Source organism: Eretmochelys imbricata, chromosome 21 (genome assembly GCF_965152235.1).
Source record: "Eretmochelys imbricata isolate rEreImb1 chromosome 21, rEreImb1.hap1, whole genome shotgun sequence".
NCBI lineage: Eukaryota > Metazoa > Chordata > Testudines > Cheloniidae > Eretmochelys > Eretmochelys imbricata.
In genome coordinates this window covers 11,249,175-11,268,160 of record NC_135592.1, presented here as the reverse complement: position 1 = coordinate 11,268,160, position 18,986 = coordinate 11,249,175, and the positions used below count along the sequence as shown (strand labels likewise).

The following is an 18,986-nucleotide window of genomic DNA, read 5'->3' as shown; positions in this document are numbered from 1 at the left end:
ACATGCCTCCCCCACGTTTGAAACCAGCCCCACCTTCCCCCTCCCGCACAGGCCACTCATCCTTGGCATGCCCATTCCCCACCTCCATCCACCACACCACCATCACTTCTTCCTCCTGCCCCAATGCCCACTCCCCCTCTACCTTCAGTGCCCCTTTCCCCTCCATTCCCGCTTTGCTCACCCTCAACCTCCTCCCCACGCTCAGCCTCCACCATACATCCCCACCGCGCCCCTCTGCACCCAACGTCCTTCCCCTCTGCCCACTCGCCACCACCCAGTGCCCATCCACAGCCCCTCTCTAATTATCCTCCCCCGATCTGGCCTGTCCCCCTGCTCTGCTCCCCAGTGGCTTCAGCAACAAGAGGTTGTGCCAAGGTGCCCAGGGCTGTTTCCCTGAGAGGAGCTGGACAGCTCTAGGAGGCTGGGCTGTCAACATGCCAGAGGCAGCATTAGCTGCTGACGTTGCTGTCTGGGCTATCCAGGCTGCAAACTAAACAGGGCGCTGCTGACTCACGACCCTGGATTGCTTTGGCTTTTGCTCTGGTGCATGGAGGCCGTGTCCAGAGCTCCGTCCCCAGCCTGACAGCATCCATCACCCTGTATCGGCCACCTGCCATCAACAGGAGCTGGAGCCAGGCTTCCCCCTGGATACACAGGGCGGGGCGGGCCTGTCACAGTGTATGGGGCAGCTGTTGGGGTTACTGTGGGGCCTTGACGTTGGCTCCAGCCACCCCAGGGAGTGGGAAGAGCTGCCGGCACTTGGGGTCACGGTGCTGACCCAACAACCAGCCCCAGGGAGGCATTCAGGGGCAGACTTCAGCCCTGGTGGAGGTTATGTGGGATGGCAGCAGTTCCCACCCAGGCCAGGGGTGGGGTGTGCATGGCACCCTGTCTGCCCACAGCCCCTCCCCACAACCTACAGCGCACTCCTGTCATGGAGCCTCCTTTGGCACGGAACGCCACGGGGGAACGGCTCCCTGCAGGCCAAGCCACAAAGCACCCTCCAAGGTCCCACGGTTCAGATTTCTGCTGCCGGCAGCAGCATGGGTCCCTTCCGTGCTTTGCTGTTCTCCTTGACAGGCCACTGCAGCTGGGAGTGGGAGAGGGCTCGACTCTGCACCTGCAGAGCCGTCCCCGCCAGATGGCGGCACGCGACAGCCTCTTCCACACAAGCTGCCACCCCTGACCCGCGGCCTTGGTGCGCAGGTGCACAGCCTGGCCTGCCTTCCCCTCGCGGTGCCTCGGCTCCTGGAAGGGTCTGCAGAAGAGCAGCCTTGAGCCCCATGTGAGACTCCAAAGGCACAAAGCGTCATTCTATAATGCCCAGGCACAAAAGCCAACTGGAGACTTTGCCAGGGAAGCCTTAGGAAGGCTGCAACTTGGAGGCAGAAGCCCAGCTTATTCCGCAGCCCACGGAGGAAGGCTGCAGTCAGACCACACACGCTGGTGCCAGGACTTCTGGGTTCTATTCTCAGCTCTGCCAATGGCTCATTGAAATGCCTAGAGGGAGTCATTTCCCTTTGCTATGCCTCAGTTTCCCCATTTGTAAAACAACGGAGAGGGATGCTGGCCCCCTGTCCCCTTTGTAAAGCGACTGGAGACCCTGGTGTGAATTAGCCCAAAGCAAGATTCTTACTGCCCATGAGAGGGACACATGCAAGGGGAAAGCAACATCTGGAGGAACATTTTACCCTAACACACCCTATATCTGGCCAGAAAGCCAGTGCATTGGCCTCTCTTAGTGCTGAAAGCCGAGAGCAACCAACCAGGTCTAATCAACCTCCTGGTCCCTCTCCCCCAGGTAGCTCCAACCTCCAGCTCAGCTCATCCCATCCCACCCCTACTCAGGTTGGGGTTGACCAAGATGCAGCCCCAAACCCATCAAGGCTGGGCCCCTGAGGAAAGCGGAGATCCAGCCGGTTCAGAGCCATGAAGGAGAATCTCAGACTCAGCTAGGCCTGGCCCAATGTGATCAACACATGTTGGACTGCTATGCTGGAAAGGGCTTACGGCTGCCAGCAAGTGTGTCTTTGAGCCACATCGCAGACCTTGCTGACACTGATCCGGCTGCCACCCACCCTGCATTCCAGCTCAATGGAAGAAGCAACTAAGCTCCTTTATGGAGGAAAGTAACAAATATTAGAATCCATTGCCCATGGCGTGGCGCTGCATGGGCAAGTCAGAACGTGCATGAACTTGGAGAACATAAGAGGGGGTTCCCTGGGGACTAATTACAGATGCAGGTGGTGAAGGCATTGATTGGTTGCAGCTGTTTGTGTGGGTGCCCGAGGCAGAAAGCCCGAGAAGCAGTCATGAGCATGGCCCTGAGAGGGAGCAGATACAGAACTTCTTGGGGCACAGGACTGGCCGGTGAGGCAGGCTTGAGAATTGCGAGCAAGGAAACGGCTTGCTGTTGCTGGTCTGTGCTGCATTCAGGGAACCAGGACTTTGTGTGCCTTCTCAGTAAAGCAATTGGACTGCACCAAACAAATACCTGACCCAGATGATCCATTTCTCTTCCTACAACCTTCCAAGGGCCTTGAATATTGGCTAAGCGCTCGGGCCAAGGGACAACAGAACTGTAACTCATCATCTCATGGTGGGCCGTACGGGACCTGGCCTACCAGGGCAGACACCCTCATGTAGCAGGACTGCCCTGCAGGGGCTGCCTGCAAGGGAAAGCTTTCCAGAGCCGTGCCCCACGCGTAGGCGGGGAGATGGGAACGCGGCGGGTATGGTTGTGATTAGAGGCCTACACACACACACACACACACACACAAAATCAATCAGAGCATTGTTTATGCTGGGTAATAAAGCGCCCGGAGAGAGGGGAAAGGAGCCAGGGACCAGGCAGTGGCAGCTCACATTCCCATTCCAGTGTGTGCCCCAGGGGAATCCTAAGGCAGCGGCATGGTGCGGGAGGCAAGGTAACGTCTGTCTGTGCCCATAAGCTGCATGAAGTGTTGACAACCAAGGCAGGATTTACATCCTGCCTGCCCTGAGGAGCAGCAGGGGAAAGGGCAGAGGGGGGAGGGTTTGGGGAGCTGCTGGGCTTATGGTTCTTGTTATCTTAGCCATGCTCTCCCCTCCCCTGCTCCCACACACACTTCCCCCATCCCAGTCAACCGGACAGTCTCCTTTTCCTCTCTGCCCCTCCCCGCCTGCCCCCTGACTCGGTCCCGGTCCCGAGGCTGAGGAGCTGCTGACGGCTAGAGCCAGACGGGAGACAAGGAAAGGTCACCTGTAACCTCAGCCGCCAAAAGCTAGGTCCAGCGGGTGCTGAATGGAGCACTGACAGGAGTTTATGTAACATTTAACAAAACCCACAGCCAGCTGGGGGAAGTGCAGGGACCTGGGGTGTGTACACACACAGCCCGGTTCCAGGAAGAGATTCCATGCTGAGTGCTCAGACCCCACGAGTCTGCCCGCTGTGTGACGTGCAGATGTGGCCAGTTCAAGGGGGGGAGGCTCTGGCTCCCTCTGGCGAATGCAGAGTCACAAACCCAGGGCCTTCTTGGGGTGCTTTATGGTGGGGAAAGGGGAACTAACTGTGTGAACATTTTATGGGCGCCACAGGACAGGTAACTGGCTCAGCTTAGAGGTGTCAGCAATGGCAGCCTTTCCGAAAAGAACTCACTGGAAAATGAGCCAGCAGCTAAGAAAGTGAGGGATCCCAAGGGGAAGGTGTTGGGAGAAGGCACCTCAGGGGGTTGGAATACCTTGAATAGGGTCGGTGAGATGTCTCATATACCAAGAGGCACCCTGCTTAAAAACACAGAGGGGAGGTGGGGTAGAGTCAGGCCTCGGGGTTCTGTTCTCAGCGTGGGGAGGGGTGTGATGTCCCGTAGTTAGAGCAGGGAGAGCTGGGATTCTGGGAGTCAGTATCTGGTTCTTTTCTCATCTTGAATAGGAGTCGAGTGTGAGGTCTCGTGGTTAGAGCAGGGGGAGCTGGAAGTCAGGACTCTGGGGTTCTATTCCTGGTTTGAGGAGTGATGCCTAGTGATCAGAGCAGGAAGGGGGCAGGGATTCAGGGCTCCTGGGTTATATCCCTACTTCTGCCACTGACCCGGTGTGTCAGCCCTCTGGCTGCCTCCATTAAACCTGATCTTCAAATGAGGACAGCCTGGTGCTTCTCTGCCCCACATGGAGGCAGTGAGGCGGTGACGTACTTGGCAGCACTCAGTATTAAGGAGCTGCTCTTTAAGAGCAGGGCTGCAGGAGGGTGTGCCCTTTATGAAATGCCTCAGCATGCCTCTCCGACCCCCAGGACTGTGCTGTCGTAGGGGGCTGTGTCCTGGCCTTTCTGAAGCCAGCTCTGACCTTCTCTCCTCAAAGGGAAAGGCCAGAGTCCCCTGCCACGGGGCCTGCTCCCATCCTGGCTCTCTCGCCTTTTACTGCTACATTTTAATTGTCTCTCTTCAGAAACGGGAGCTCCTTTCCAGATCCCAGAAAATCCAGCACTCGAAGGCACACAGGGCTCCAGGCACAACACAGGGTCGCTCCAGGGAGCCAGGGCAAGGTTTAGAACATGGTAGGAGGCCTGTCTTCTTGCCCTGAGCCTACGCCTTTCCCAGCAGGAGGCACTCTGAGGCAGGGTGCAACACACCAGAGCAGGGTAGCGGGGCAATTCTTTCCCAGGTAGATCAGAGCAGGGATGCGGGAGCACCGGCATCAAAGTGGCTACATGAAGAGGTGAATGTGTGGGGGGCAGACCCGAGGGAGCATTCTGCCTAGCCTGCTGGGCACAAGCTGCAGTGCTGGATGGAGCGACTGCCCCCCAGGGGTCTGGCTGTACAGCAACGGGGACAGTTCACATCCACCATCATGCTCCTGCCTCTCCAGCCACAGAACAAGCAGGGAAGCCCCTGGGATTTCCCCATTACAAAGCTATAGCTGACAAGGGCTTGTGGGGGTCGCTTCCGTATCAGTGCCAACGTCCAAAAGGCTGAGACTCCAGGTGCTCCACACCCTGGCTGTGCCCCAGATCACCAAGGACCACGTGGGATGAACACAGCACAAGGCAGTGGGGACAGGCACACGGGTGGGGCTGGCAGGAATGTACCCACTGTATTAACGGGACTGAACCGAGGGCTCCAGGGCTCACCACTCTAAGGGACTTCCCCTCCAAGCCTAGCTGGGGCTGCAGGTGGCTGCTGAGTGAGAGCGTGGGGGACATGGGAACTGATTCTGGTTTTTGCAGGGATGGGTTGCCTATCGCCAGCCATAGGGGTAGCAGGTTCTGCAGTGCCAGGGCTCTGGCTGTGGTACAGGTGGATGGGTTTTTTGAGCCTGTGCTCTCGTCTCACTTCTTCAGATCCCCCCAAGGCTACACCGTCCGTCTGTGCAGAAGGGGTTAAAACATTTAGGCCCAGACCCTGTCTGCCTTGCACATGCTGTCCTTGCATCACCTACATGGCAAATCCAGCGCAGCTCTGCTCTAGATAATGGTGATCATCTCGAATTGCACTGGCAGGCAAGCTGTCCATAATTACAACCATCCTGTGTTCAAACCACACGAGTCCTGGCCTCCGGGCTGGCTCTGAAAACCCCCACTGTGCTCAGAACCGAGCTCCTTTTCAGTGGCCCTAATTCCGTCCCTGGAGTGAGATCCCTCTCTTCGGTCTTACTGCTCAATCTCTCCTTTAATAGCAAGTACCAGGCCTGCCTGGCCAGCCCCTGCCCTCTGAGACCTGCTCTGCACACGCAGCACTTCTGAGCTGTTTGTTGGTGGGAAAAGCAGCCACAGCCCTTTGCCTCTCATCCAAACGGTGGCTTGTCTTGCTTTTTATTGCTTCAATTTACTACCAGCCATAGTTTATGCAACCTGCAGCCACACCACCTTGGGTTCTGATCCTGGCAGCTCTCACCAGCTAAGCTAGGTTAATACAGAGTTGGGAGACCTCCAACAATAACCCCAGGGCTGCCGAGAGGGCCTGTTGCTGACTCTCTCTTCCAGGTCAGTACTGATGCAATGCCCAAGGATGGTGCATCTTCAGGACATGTGCCGTCATTAAATATGCCCGAGGATTTCATGTGAGAGCAGGAGGATTTTTGTTCTGGTGTGCTGGCCCAGCTCCAGGTTAGGAGAGCTGCAGCTGGCAATTTCACCTGGGAGTAGGATTCTTCTCCACTTGCTCCCCTAAAGCATCATGTTGAACTGTTAGACAGCTCCTGCCTTCCATCCCGGCTTCTCGCCTGCGCGTCCAGGGGGTAAGCAGCAATTCCCCTGCATCTGGCCTGTAAAATGCTTGGCACTATAGAGAATGTAAGTTACTATAGCCACAGTACTGTGGAGAAGTTATTAACAGAAGACTCTGGCAGCCCTTCTGTGCAGAGCCATGGTAGAAGTCAGGACAGGTAACTGGCATCCCCTTTGGCAACAGGTGCCTCTTGGGAGCCACACTGCACATTCCCACTAGAAGAGCAAGTGTGAGCTGCCCTGCTTCACCTCCCGATCCGCCACCTGTGTCCCATCAATGCCTTGGTCTCACAGCAGGGACCCCGTTTTTGAACAGCATCGTCTCACACCTCTGCGCAGGAGTCTCCCACACAGAGATTCTCCCAGAGACTCTCTCTGACCAAGTCTCTCCCAGTTGAGCCCCACTTTCTGCTCCACTTGCACCCCTCCTTTATGCCGTGCTGTAACCAGGCCCCTTGTCCACCGCTGTGCAAGACATGCCCATGGGGAACGCAGGCAAGGGACCTTCACGCCAGCACTGAGCTATCCATCCTCCAGCTCACAGCCATGCCCCTCCCCTGGCATCCTGCATGCCACGCTGAAATGCAGCAGGCCCAGCTCTGCGCTTGCGTACACCAGCAGGGCCCCATGCAGGCTGTCAATTTACTGACCATTATCCCTTCTTTGAAGCTCACACCTCATCACCCTTCTCCCTCCCCTAAGCACGTTTCCCTCTCGGCAAAGGACCCCCCACCCTAGAACTCACTCGCTGCATAAGATGCATTTATTGTGTCTCGGTTCTGGTTTTCCTAAATCTGCAGGCACACCCCGGCCACAGCCTCAGCTTCAAGGCTTCCCTTGCTACCACCCTCTAGTTGCCGAGGAAATAGCAGCTTTTAAAAAGAGACGATCAAACTCATGCTGCAGGGACACCGATTGATCACCCATAGAAAGTCAGGATGGTCTCTTCCCGCTCCTCCCCACTGTCTGCATTGTCCAACTGACCAGGTGCATTATGGGCTTTTCCTCTCTGTTCACTGAATCGCCTGGAATTGCCCATACTTGGAGGCAGGAGAGCGGACTGAACGGCCAGTTCTGATCCTGTAGTGCACAGACCGCCTTCCCAGGTTTCTTAATCATTCCTTCTGCACCTCCGTCGCCAGAGCGGGATTAGGGTTCTGAGGAGCGCAGCTTTGCCAGGAATGCAGGATTCCTTCTGGATCAGCCACAGAAACCTCACACCTGCCTGTTCCTGCACTTCCCACTTGCCTTCTGCTTCCTGCCAACCGAGTAATCCCCCCGCTTTTAGCCAATGTTTCCTGCTCCTTAAACCATTTATCTATAGACACGCAACTCTGGCTGATAATAAAGGTAAATCCAATTACTGAAAGAGGCAGATGGGGGAGGGCAGCTTTAATGATGATTTAACTCAGACCTCAAGCGTTGTGCTCAAGCTGTGAGTTGTTGCTGGGTATTTTCCACCCATTCGAAAGAAGCTCAGCAAGTGTAGAGATGGCAAGAAAACCAGAGATCAACATAAGTCAAGGGGCAGGGGGCCCAATCTGAGGGTTGATTTGTTTGGGGCAGAAGGCAAGGGCTTGCATTACTCCTCTGCATTACTAATTACAGATGCAGGAGGTGAGGGCATTGATTGGTTGCAGCTGTTTGTGTGGGTGTGCGAGGCAGAAAGCCAGAGAAGCAGTCATGAGCATGGCCCTGAGAGGGAGCAGATACAGAACTTCTTGGGGCACAGGACTGGCCGGTGAGGCAGGCTTGAGAATTGCGAGCAAGGAAACGGCTCGCTGTTGCTGGTCTGTGCTGCATTCAGGGAACCAGGACTTAGCGTGCCTTCTCAGTAAAGCAACAGGATTACACCAAACAAATACCAGATTCAGATGATCCATTTCTCTTCCTACAACCTGTCAAGGGCCTTGAATATTGGCTAAGCGCTCGGGCCAAGGGACAACAGAACTGTAACTCGTCATCTCACAGGTTATCACACTGTGGTTCAGTCCAGCTGAGAGAGACAGCAGTCCCAGAATTTGGCCTTTCCTGATTCTCCCCTCTGCTGGTGGCTGGGATTGACTGCAGTGACCTCCCCCTGCCTGTGGGTGGGAGCCCCCAGCTGCCGTCCATGCTGGACACCAATGCTGCAGCAGGAGGCTGCAGTCTCCCCAAATGAGTCAACAGCACCACCCACCCACGCCCCGCCAACGATATACCCAGAGGCTCCTGTGCAGTGGCCCGCGGAGCTGTCACCCAGTGGTCAATGATTTGAGGCACCTCCATGTATGGGCTGTCCCACATTAAGCACACTGCGGATCTCGCTTTCAGAAACCCTGAGCGTCCACAGCTCTAACTGAAGCTAACGGGCGTGGCAGGCGCTTAGCACCTCTGCTAAAAATAAAAAAATAAATCAGGCCACAGGCATCTCAAACTGGCCTCTTTGAATCAGTGCTGGCTCAGCCCACCACATAGTACTCCCCCAAACAGCTTCCTATGCTGGACCCAGCCCGGCCATGGGGAGTCCAGCTGTCAAGTGAGAAGAGAGCGAGTCCAGCAGAAAGAAGAGCAGCAGAAACAGTGAGGATAGGTGAACCCAAGCAAGAGGAGGGTGGAGAGCAGCATACTGGAGCAGAAGGGAGAGAATGAGAAGCAGAGAAGGAAGAGAGAGGAAGAGACGGAAAAGACAACGGAGGGAAGGGAACGAGTCCAGTGGAAAGGTTCCTGTAGGGCTGGAGAACTCTGGGCAGGTTCACTCCACCCTCCTTCCCACGTCGCCCCTCTACGTGCGCTACATTGAGGACATCTTCATCATATGGACTCACGGGAAGAAGGCCCTTGAAGAATTCTACCTGGAATTCAACAATTTCCACCCCACCATCAAGCTCGGCCTGGACCGGTCCACACAAGAGATCCACTTCCTGGACACTACAGTGCAAATAAGCGATGGTCACATTAACACCACCCTATACCGGAAACCTACTGACTGCTATTCTTACTTACATACCTCCAGCTTCCATCTAGGACACATCACATGATCCATTGTCCACAGCCAAGCCCTAAGATACAACCACATTTGCTCCAATCCCTCAGACAGAGGCAAAACACCCACAAGATCTTTATCAAGCATTCTTAAAACTACAATATCCACCTGGGGAAGTGAGGAAACAGATTGACAGAGTGAGACGGGTACCCAGAAGTCACCTACTACAGGACAAGCCCAACAAGGAAAATAACAGAACACCACTGGCCATCATGTAGAGCTCCCAGCTAAAACTTCTTCAGCACATCATCAACAATCTACAACCTATCCTGGAAAACAATCCTTCACTCTCACAGACCTTGGGAGGCAGGCCAGTCCTCGCTTACAGACAGCCCCCCCAACCTGAAGCAAATACTCACCAGCAACCACACACTACACAACAGAACCACTAACCCAGGAACCTATCCTTGCAACAAAGCCCGATGCCAACTCTGTCCACATATCTACTCTAGCGACACCATTGTAGGACCCAACCACATCAGCCACACCAGCAGAGGCTCATTCACCTGCACATCTATGAATGTGATATGTGCCAGCAATGCGCCTCTGCCATGTAAACTAGCCAAACCAGACAGTCTCTATGTAAAAGAATAAATGGACACAAATCAGGAATGGTAACATATAAAAGCCAGTAGGAGAACACTTTATCTCCCTGGACATTCAATAACAGATTTAAAAGTAGCCATCCTTAGCAAAAAAACTTCAAAAACAGACTCCAAAGAGAAACTGCAGAGCTACAATTCATTTGCAAACTTAACCCCATTAATTTGGGCTTGAATAGGGACTGGGAGTGGCTGGCTCACTACAAAAGCCATTTTCCCTCTTTGGTATTGACACCACCTCATCAATTATTGGGAGTGGACCACATCCACCCCGACTGAACTGACCTTGTTATCATTGGTTCTCCACTTGTAAGGGGACTCCCTTCTCTTCACGTGCCAGTATATTTCTGCTTGTATCTGTGACTTTCACTCCTTGCATCTGAAGAAGTGGCTTTTTACCCACAAAAGCTTATGTCCAAATAAATCTGTTAGCCTTTAAGGTGCTACTGGACTCCTCGTTGTTTTTGTGGATACAGACTAACACAGGTACCCCTCTGATACTCAGCAGTGATGTGTATCGCCAGGGCGTGGAGCCCCCCAACCAGTCAATCTCCGCAATAGCTCTTGCAGCAAAAGGAGGGTCTTCGGTCTGCACGAACTTGGCCAGGCTCAGACACTTTCAACAGGAGGCTGGCACTGTGGCCAGATCCAGCCCACAGCCGCTAAACTTCCTCCCCACATAGGTGGCCTCTGCCCAGAAGGGGCTCTCTGGGTTGAAGAAGGGAAACGCCTAGTATGGTAAATAGCGTCTCAACCTCCATGCTGGTTACAAGGGGAATCACAAGAGCGAGAGCATGAGCCTCTAGAGCTTGAGTTAAAGGGCCAGTCCTGCAGCTGGGCACCGTAAAGCACGAATTTCTTCTCTGGACTGGGCACAGAAGGGGACGCCTAACATTGAATGGCGGGTTACAATAGCACATTCCCAGCCTTAAATAATCCTCATCGCTCCCCTGAGAAGTACACCTGCATCATCCCCCTTTTAAACGGGTGCAGCGGGGAAGGGACTCACCCACGTTCACACCGTGAGCCGCAGAGGAAGAGATAGAAAAGCAACTCCCGACTCCTAATGCTCAGTTCTCACCGTGTCAGAGCCAGGATCAGAACTCAGGAGGTCCCGGCTCAATCCACTAAACCACATGGCTCTTTCGGAATCTGGCACCAGGCGGGTGAAATTCACATGGCAACTCAAAGGATAAAAGCTGCTACGTGGGCTTCTGCAGCCAGGGAAGCAGAGAAACAAAGAGCAAACCAAAACGGATGCTTGCCAAGCAGAAAAAACAAAACCCACTGAAACAAACCCCCCCTATGCTCCAGCATACCTAAGAGGTTACTTCGAACAATAGGGAATTAGAACCGACAATGAGACAGCAGGATCAATACAAGTACTGGCAAGCAAAGACGAGTCCTGTGGATTGGCATGCAGTTTTTTGGTACCTTTTCCTTTAATAAAACATCCTGGATATGGATTAACGTCCTCCGTTTGGTATTATTGTTTCAGGTGCCTTATTAAGGGGCCTGAAAGGGCTTTGATTCATGGATCAAAGAGCTGATCTAGTTTCGTTAGCAAGTGACTCCAGACCCTCCACCAAAAACTTTCCCAACAGCCAGCATCCAAACGCAGCAGCCCATGCGCCCACCAAGGCTGCTGCTGGGAACAACTGCCCCACGGGTGTAAACCGAACTGGCCATGCTCAATGTCTGCTATGGCACATCATGACAGGTGTCTTACTCTATTAAGTGTCTAGAATGTTCGGCTGCAACAGCTGTTCCACCCGCTGACCTGGTATGACAACCGTTCCCCTACCCTTTTCACCAGTGGTGGAAGAATGCAAGCCATAAAGGAGGCAGATGCCTTGGTATGATGCCAGATACCATGGTGATGGGCATAGGATAAATCCCCAGATAAAGTAAATTAGATACACAGGTGCTGGAACTAGGGGTGCTGCCATACCCCCTGGCTTGAAGTAGTAACAACCACCCAAGGACATGGTTTCTGCCTTCGGCACGCCCACTGTTAACATTGTTCCGGCACCATTGATTAGACAGAGGGCACAACCAGTAAGTCCTGTGTTTAAGGATAGCTGATGGTGCTTTAACCCTGTGATGCCGAGAGGTGGGTTTCCCCAACCTGGCAGGCTAATGCAAAATGTACAAGCAGTGGATAGGAGCTGCTCAAAACATGACTTTTGCCACAATGTGGGTAAAGAACTCTCTGCCAGGGCTAGGACACACACAGCTTGATGGGAAGACCAAGACTCGCCAATATCCGACCTCCACCATTACAAGCGATGGATGCTCACCCGGCCCCAATAGCCGATTCCTGCTGTGGGCCTCAGAAGGCGGAGACTGGACCCCATAGTCCCGGCTGATGTGCAAAGGGGTCAGTCCCAGCCCTGCGCTAGGGATTGGTTCAACTCTTTGCACATGAGCGAGAGTCATCGTGGCTAAGACCCTGTCTACATCGTTGGAATCAGGGCCAATTCCCAATTAATGGCCAGCCACCGAGGTAGCTCCATAGGGGGCAAAGGGTGGCTTTGCCCATCGACAGCAGGGCTTTGCGCTGGTGCAGCTGTGCTGGAAGTTGTACTCCCAAGCATAGACAAGGCCTATAGATCATGGCTCCTCTCTAGCCTGAGACACCGCCAGCGTCCAAGCGATTGCCCATCCTCCTTGCCCACTGCAGTCCGTAAAGGAGATGCTGGAGGTAGGGAGAGGCGCTCTGTGACTGGGCTGAGAGTGAGAGCCGTTAAAGACCAACCTTCCGGGCGCTGGATACAGGTGTGCTGGTTGTCACTCAGGAAGAAGCCGTCCCGGCAGTGGCATTCATAGCTCCCCATCATGTTGACACAGGTCTGCTGGCAGCCGCCGTTCCCCTCCGAGCATTCATCCAGATCTGCCAGGGCAAGCGAGAGAGGGAATGAGTGCGACGTTCACCACCACCACGCATTCACCCTCCGTCTAAGCACGAGTACACCAGAGTACCACACTGTGCTAGGGAGTCCCACAGGCGCTTGCAGCGGGACCTGACAGTGCTTTAGACAAATGGCTGAAAGCCATCTCAGTATTATTAATGGAGAAACTGAGGCACATAGTGGTTACATGGGGGGCAGCATTTCTCAGTGGCTAGGGCACTGGGCTGGGAAACAGGACACCTGGGTTCTGTTCCTGCCTCTGCCACTGACACACTGTGGAGACTTGAATATGTCACTTCCTCTCTCTGTTCCTTGACTGACCCCTCTATACAAATGGGGGTGGGGTACTTACCCTCTTGTGTAAAACACTGTGGAACAGGCACTATGTATATTAATAGTAGGGTTAATTAAGCTTTACAACTCCTCTAGCAGGTATAATCCCTACTCTATACATGGGTAAACTGAGGCACGGAGCGAGGACGTGATTTATCCAAGGTCACACAGGAAGTCTGTGGCAGACGTGGAAGAACCACCAGGAGTCCTGACTTTCAGGTCCCTGTTCTAGCTGCACGACACTACACTGGCTCCGAAACTCAATTCCCTTCCTCTGTGAATATGTAAGTGGCCAGGTTTTTGTCTGCTAGATCCCTGGGAAGCCTCTTCCTGTACCTGACATGCCTGCTGGGTGCTCAGCACTTCTGAAGAGCCATGCCACTTATTCACAGCCACTGCCTGAATATGCACCCTGGAGCCTCACTTTAGGTACTGGGTTTGAACATCTGGGCCGAAACGCTGCCCAGCCAACTTCTCTGGCCCTTTAACAGGCCTGAAAATGCCAGACGTTTGTTACTTGGAGCAGAGAAACCTCAGCTTAGTGCTTGCTTGGAGAATTAATTCTGAAGAGACTCAAATCCCCAGCAGCCTCATCTGGCTGCTGCCCTCTTGCCTATTTTGGTTTAATAAAATGAAGCCCAAAGGCTGTTTGCTCATGGAGCGTGACTGGCTTAGCATCAGCCTGGCTGGAAGAGGAGCTCCAGCCTCCCTTGCTCCATACCCTGGTCAAGAGCTGAACTGCTTTCCTAACTGCCCTCTGGAGAACAGAGTCTCCTAGTGCCCCCAGCACAAGTACAGCATGAGCAGAGAGTGTGGAAGTTTTACACACACACACAAACACACACTCCCCTGCAATGACTAACAGAGGTCTGGTGAGCGCCCCCTATGATGCTGAGCTTGTGAACTGGACATCTGACCACCATGACCTCGACTGAGATCCCACCCCGCACTCCAACTCATTGCGAACCATGGGTGAGGTTGTTCAAGCTGAACCAGGGCAGTTAGCCCCACGGTTCCCACTGACACCCCGTGACAGTGTTCAGCATCTCAGCCTGTCCTCACGACAGCCCACAAGTTTGTCGGACCGCCACGATCCCAGCGAATTATTACCCAGACAACAATGGCAGCCGCTGGGGATGGGACATGAACCCAGCTGCCTCTGATACGGGCACAAGTACACAAACACAATGGGCAGGTGAAGAACTGCGCTTCTGAATGAGCCACACAGATGTTCTTCAGGCCACATGGCCTGACGGTGAGGACCAAAGATCTAGCCTGGGGTTAAAAATGAAGGCTGGCTGGATAGAAGACTGCAAGCCATGCCTCGGAGATGCACTCACTCATCCACTTCCTAGCGACAAGAATACAGTCCTTTAGGGGAAAGATGGCAATGGGACCAGCTCCAGATAGAGAGGATTCCCATCATCATTTGTCTGCGCTGCGACAGTACCTATAAACACCAGTCAAAGACGAGGGCCCCATTGCGGTGGGCTCTGTACAGAAGAGTCACAAAGAGGACAATTCCTGTCCCAGAGAACTCACTGTCTACCTTATGTGCTTATCTGGTTTCCCTTACCTTAATATCTGAGTGCTTTCACAATCTTAGATATACTTCTCCTCCCACGCCCTGTGAGGTAAGGCAGGGCTGTTATGCTCATTGTACTGATGGGGAACCCGGGCACAGAGGGATACAGGGACTCGCCCGAGGTCACCCCAATCTAGGTGTCAGACAGGATGCGACAGGTCGACAAAACAGACTAGTGGGGTGAGCAGAAGAAGGTAGCAAAATGAACCAGGCTTAGCAGAAAGAGGCCCCTTGCCTACCCAAAATCAACACGCCATTGCTTTGTCAGAGGGGAATCCTGGGATGTCTGAGAGCTCACCACGTCATTCTGAACCTAACAGACTAGTAGGTCTGCCTATGGATGAGTGATTCCAGCATCTCCCGGCTCCTACAAATACGTAGTTCTGGGGACAGAATTCTCAGCTTGTTTTCTCTCTCAGGCACCAGGCCAGCTTATGGCAGGGGCTTGCACTGGGTGCTGGACTGGTCTGCAGTGAGATCACAGAGTTGAAGATCCCCTTTTACCACCTTGGCCTGAAACACTTAGATCTGTGGGATGATGCGGCTTCTCCATCCAGGGATTTTTCCTGCCCTGGACCCTATTCTAGAAAGCCGTGAAGAGCGGAGGAGAAATACGACCAGACCTCTCCCCTCCAAACGTGCAGGGAAAGCAGCAGGATGAGAGGCGAGAGGCCCGGTGCCAAAGAAAACCTCCTGTGAACTCAAGCGTTTCAAACCCAGCAGCTAAGAGGAGAGCTGAGCCCCTCGGACATCAGCAGTGGGGCTGTGGAGCGGACTCCGGAAAAGCTGGACTAGCAGGTTGATGACAGCGTGTGGAGTGAAGGAATTCCAGATCAGGCCTGAAAACCTGAGCAAATGTCTGAGACGCTAATTAAAATACACACACGGTCCCCCATACACAAGGATGCACAAAGTCCACACATGGCCTCTTACAGACAGACACATGTGTGCACACATGTACCCTCTCATGCCAAGTCAAATATATGCACACCTACAGAGACAGCTGGACACACACACAGATATTTGAGGACACACACACTCTTACACAGAGACACACATAGGCACACACTCATGCTGAGACGCAGGGCAGGTGAGCAGGGCGACTGGTCAGCCTGAGTGACAACTGCCAGGGGGCGCGTCACAGCGCTGTGCTGCTCCCCCACACCCCTTTCCTCCCCTAATTGGCTGGCAGCCACTCTGGGCTGTGGCGGTTGCGAAAATGTTTTACGCTCCAGCTGGCAGAACACCGAGAGCTGGCCCTGCTGAGAGCCACCAGGTACACAGCCACACCGTGTGACGTCCCACCCTTACCTGCACATGCAAGGCTCTCACGCTCAAACAGCACCCTTTGTGCAATCCTTGCTGGCAGGCGCCAGGCACAATCACTTGCTTCTCCGAATGGAACCCAGGGGGAAAACCCCCATGGGACGGTCATGAATGGCTAAGAGAAGCAGGAGGGCAAGGCTGCCCCCTGGAAGGGCTTCCTACAGAGTAGCATCCCATGGCATTCTCAGGACTCGCTATTTCCTGAAAACAGCACGCAGTCCAGAGCTACGGCCAGTGCTAGTAACTTTCCTCCCCATCTTCAGGGGTTTGCTCTTCATTTGGCCTATCGCTACGGGGTGGTGTCTCTCGCTGAAAGGGCACAGGTACACTGATTTTGAGAAAGAGATGAGAAGAGAGAATACACAAATGCTTGGCTTTCATCCAAGGATCCCAAACAACTTCTCTGCTCATCCTTCCAGCACCCCATGAAGGAGATGCAGGAGGCCCTTCACCCACCACTGCAGTGCAGCCACCTCTGGGATGGAATCCAACAGCTTCTGACCAGAGTGAATTGAAACTACAGGGGAAATTTAACTCAGCAGAACATAAACCCCCAAGTTGGGATTTACCCAGGATATGGTGGCTAGCATCTCTACCTTTAGAAAAAGGGCCAGGAGATCTGCCCTGAACACAGGGACCTGTACCTCAGTTGTACACTTAACCCAAAAGGCAGCAACCCCATTTCTTTGCTGAGCAAAGAGAACCAGTTACAATTCTCCAGGCACACCTGCACTCTCCTGAGTCCCTGTTCCAACCTAGGCCAGCTGTCCCTGAGGGACTATGCACCAGCTGAGCATCACCCACTCCTGGCATGCTCCCCGCAGTCTTCCACCCCAGACCTGGGTGTGGAGTTACACAGGCCAGGGCCAGGGAGGAGCTCCCCTATACCAGGGGAATTCTCAGATGGGCTGATACAGCTGCCTTCTGGCCCCTTCACACCACTCAGATTCAACTCAGAGTCCAGACCAGCGCCTCCCGCCGCTAGGATGATGGCTCAGCTCTGACACCCACGGTCTGGGACAACATTCCCACCCAGGTGTTTCAGGGACGTCACCCAGCCATGCACTTCCCCAGCTTAACCTTGCTTAGCTTAGCAAATGTAACCCAGATTACAGCTCAAGGTGGCTCGACCCGGGGACTGAGCAAGAATAAAAGCCAGAGAGAAAAATAAAAGACCACATCACCTCAGAAAAGGCATTTGGATTTGTACCCCCACATCAGAATTTTCCTCATGGAAATTTTCTTTGCCCTCACTGTTTCACAGACCAAGCTAGCTCCAGCCAGTTTTTCGGCAGTAGCCAGCTTGGAAAGCCGGTAGCAAGACAGAAAAGGGACCCCCCGTTCCGTGGCAGGAGGTTTGTCTCCTTAGCTTGAGTTTTTGTCCCAGCTGAGCCATGTTCCATACAGGCCAATAACTCCCTTCAAATCCCTCACTTATAACAGGAGCTTAGCGTCCTGCGACTTCTCCTTCAAACTCAGCACAGGAACGACAAGGCACCGGCTCAAACCCAAGGGCTGAAATGAGGCTCTGCAGCCCCTAATGCCTGGTTTATTAAATGCAAGGGCGACAGCCAGAAGCCAAAAGGCCGCTGTGGCGGGACGAGGGCTTGAATTCCTATCCTGGTTCAAAAGGTCATTTGGGATCTTGGGGTGGGGAGCGGGGGTTGCATGGCAGAATTTTTTTTTAATAACGTCTAAGTTGCAGACAATCCTCTACAAGTCCTAGAAGAAAAGGAGTACTTGTGGCACCTTAGAGACTAACCAATTTATTTGAGCATGAGCTTTCTTGAGCTACAGCTCACTTCATTGGATGGTAGGAGCAATCCCGGGCTCTGCCTGCTACTCAGATCCCACCCTCGTTGTCACACACGCCCTCCCCACAGCACTGAAGATGTCGTGCTGAAGCCAAGGGCCTTGTGCCCCATGCTGCAGGTGTGATCCATGCATGGTCCAGCGTACAGGGCATGGGGCTGGGAGTCAGGACACCTGGGTTCTATTTCCATTTCTGCCACTGACTCACTGCAACACCCTAAGCAAGTCACTGGGCCTCTCTGTGCCTTAGGTTAGGTCTTCACTGCCAAAAAAGGCACAGGAGTTTTCACCTGGATGCAGCTAGACAAGGTAAACCCCAGGTGTGGGGTATAGGTTTGATCTTAACTAGCCAGCTTTAGGTAATAACTATCTGTGCCTTGTCTCCACTAGGATTTTACACCAGGAAAACTCTCTAGATGGAAAGAACACCACTTTTTATTTTTTCCAGTGAAGACACAGCCTCAGTTTACTTGCCTGTGAAATGGGGATAATGGAGACCTACCCTCCTTTGAGCGCCACGGATAAAGGGCCAGACCGTCAGCTGGGGTAAACTGGCATAGCTACAGCACCTGTACCCACTGATAACCTAGCCCAAAAGACGCCTTTAGACGTGCAACCTAGGGTTATTTTCCAGCAGTTGCATTCCTAAAGCTAATGACAGCTGGTTGCCTGGAACTGCCCACTGGTCTAAGAGAGGAATAATCAGATAGGTCAGGAGTCTCAAGATAGGAATCCCGCATAGACAAGTCACTTAATTACTTTGGTTTACCCACACCCTCTCTGTGAAATGTGGCCTTCCTCCTGGGAGGACAGCTAGCATCTGTAAATCAAGAGCAGTGAGTAGTGCCAATCACTGGTCTAACCCTGACCTTGGCTGCCATTTCACAGGAGGTGGAGACTGGCTGGAAGCAGGTTCTCCATGCCACCAAGAAGGCCGCTGTTGCTTTAGAGCGAAGAGCCACCAGAGATGGTGCCCAAGAAAACTTTGGGGAGAGCTTGTTTGATACAAGGGGAACAAGAATTTGTCCTGGCTGGCGGGGGTCTCCCAACCAAGGAAAAACGGCGCGAAATGTAAGAAGCAGGGAAGTTGATCAGAGTGACAGACCCCTGTGAGTGGGAAGGGAACGTCACTGGGCAAGCAAAGAGCAATGGTCCCTGGGTGAGCCGCAGGGACAAGGCAGAGAGATCCATG

The 18,986-nt window shown here is 53.6% G+C and overlaps 1 protein-coding gene across 1 annotated transcript in view; it reads right to left on the bottom strand.

Moving 5' to 3' along the window:
• Positions 1-18,986, bottom strand: part of SCUBE3 (signal peptide, CUB domain and EGF like domain containing 3) — a 94,080-nt gene that overhangs the window by 47,407 nt on the left and 27,687 nt on the right. Inside the window, exon 4 of the mRNA XM_077839412.1 lies at positions 12,585-12,719. Within this exon, the coding sequence (XP_077695538.1) occupies positions 12,585-12,719 (135 nt within the window). The remainder of the gene's footprint in view (positions 1-12,584; positions 12,720-18,986) is intronic.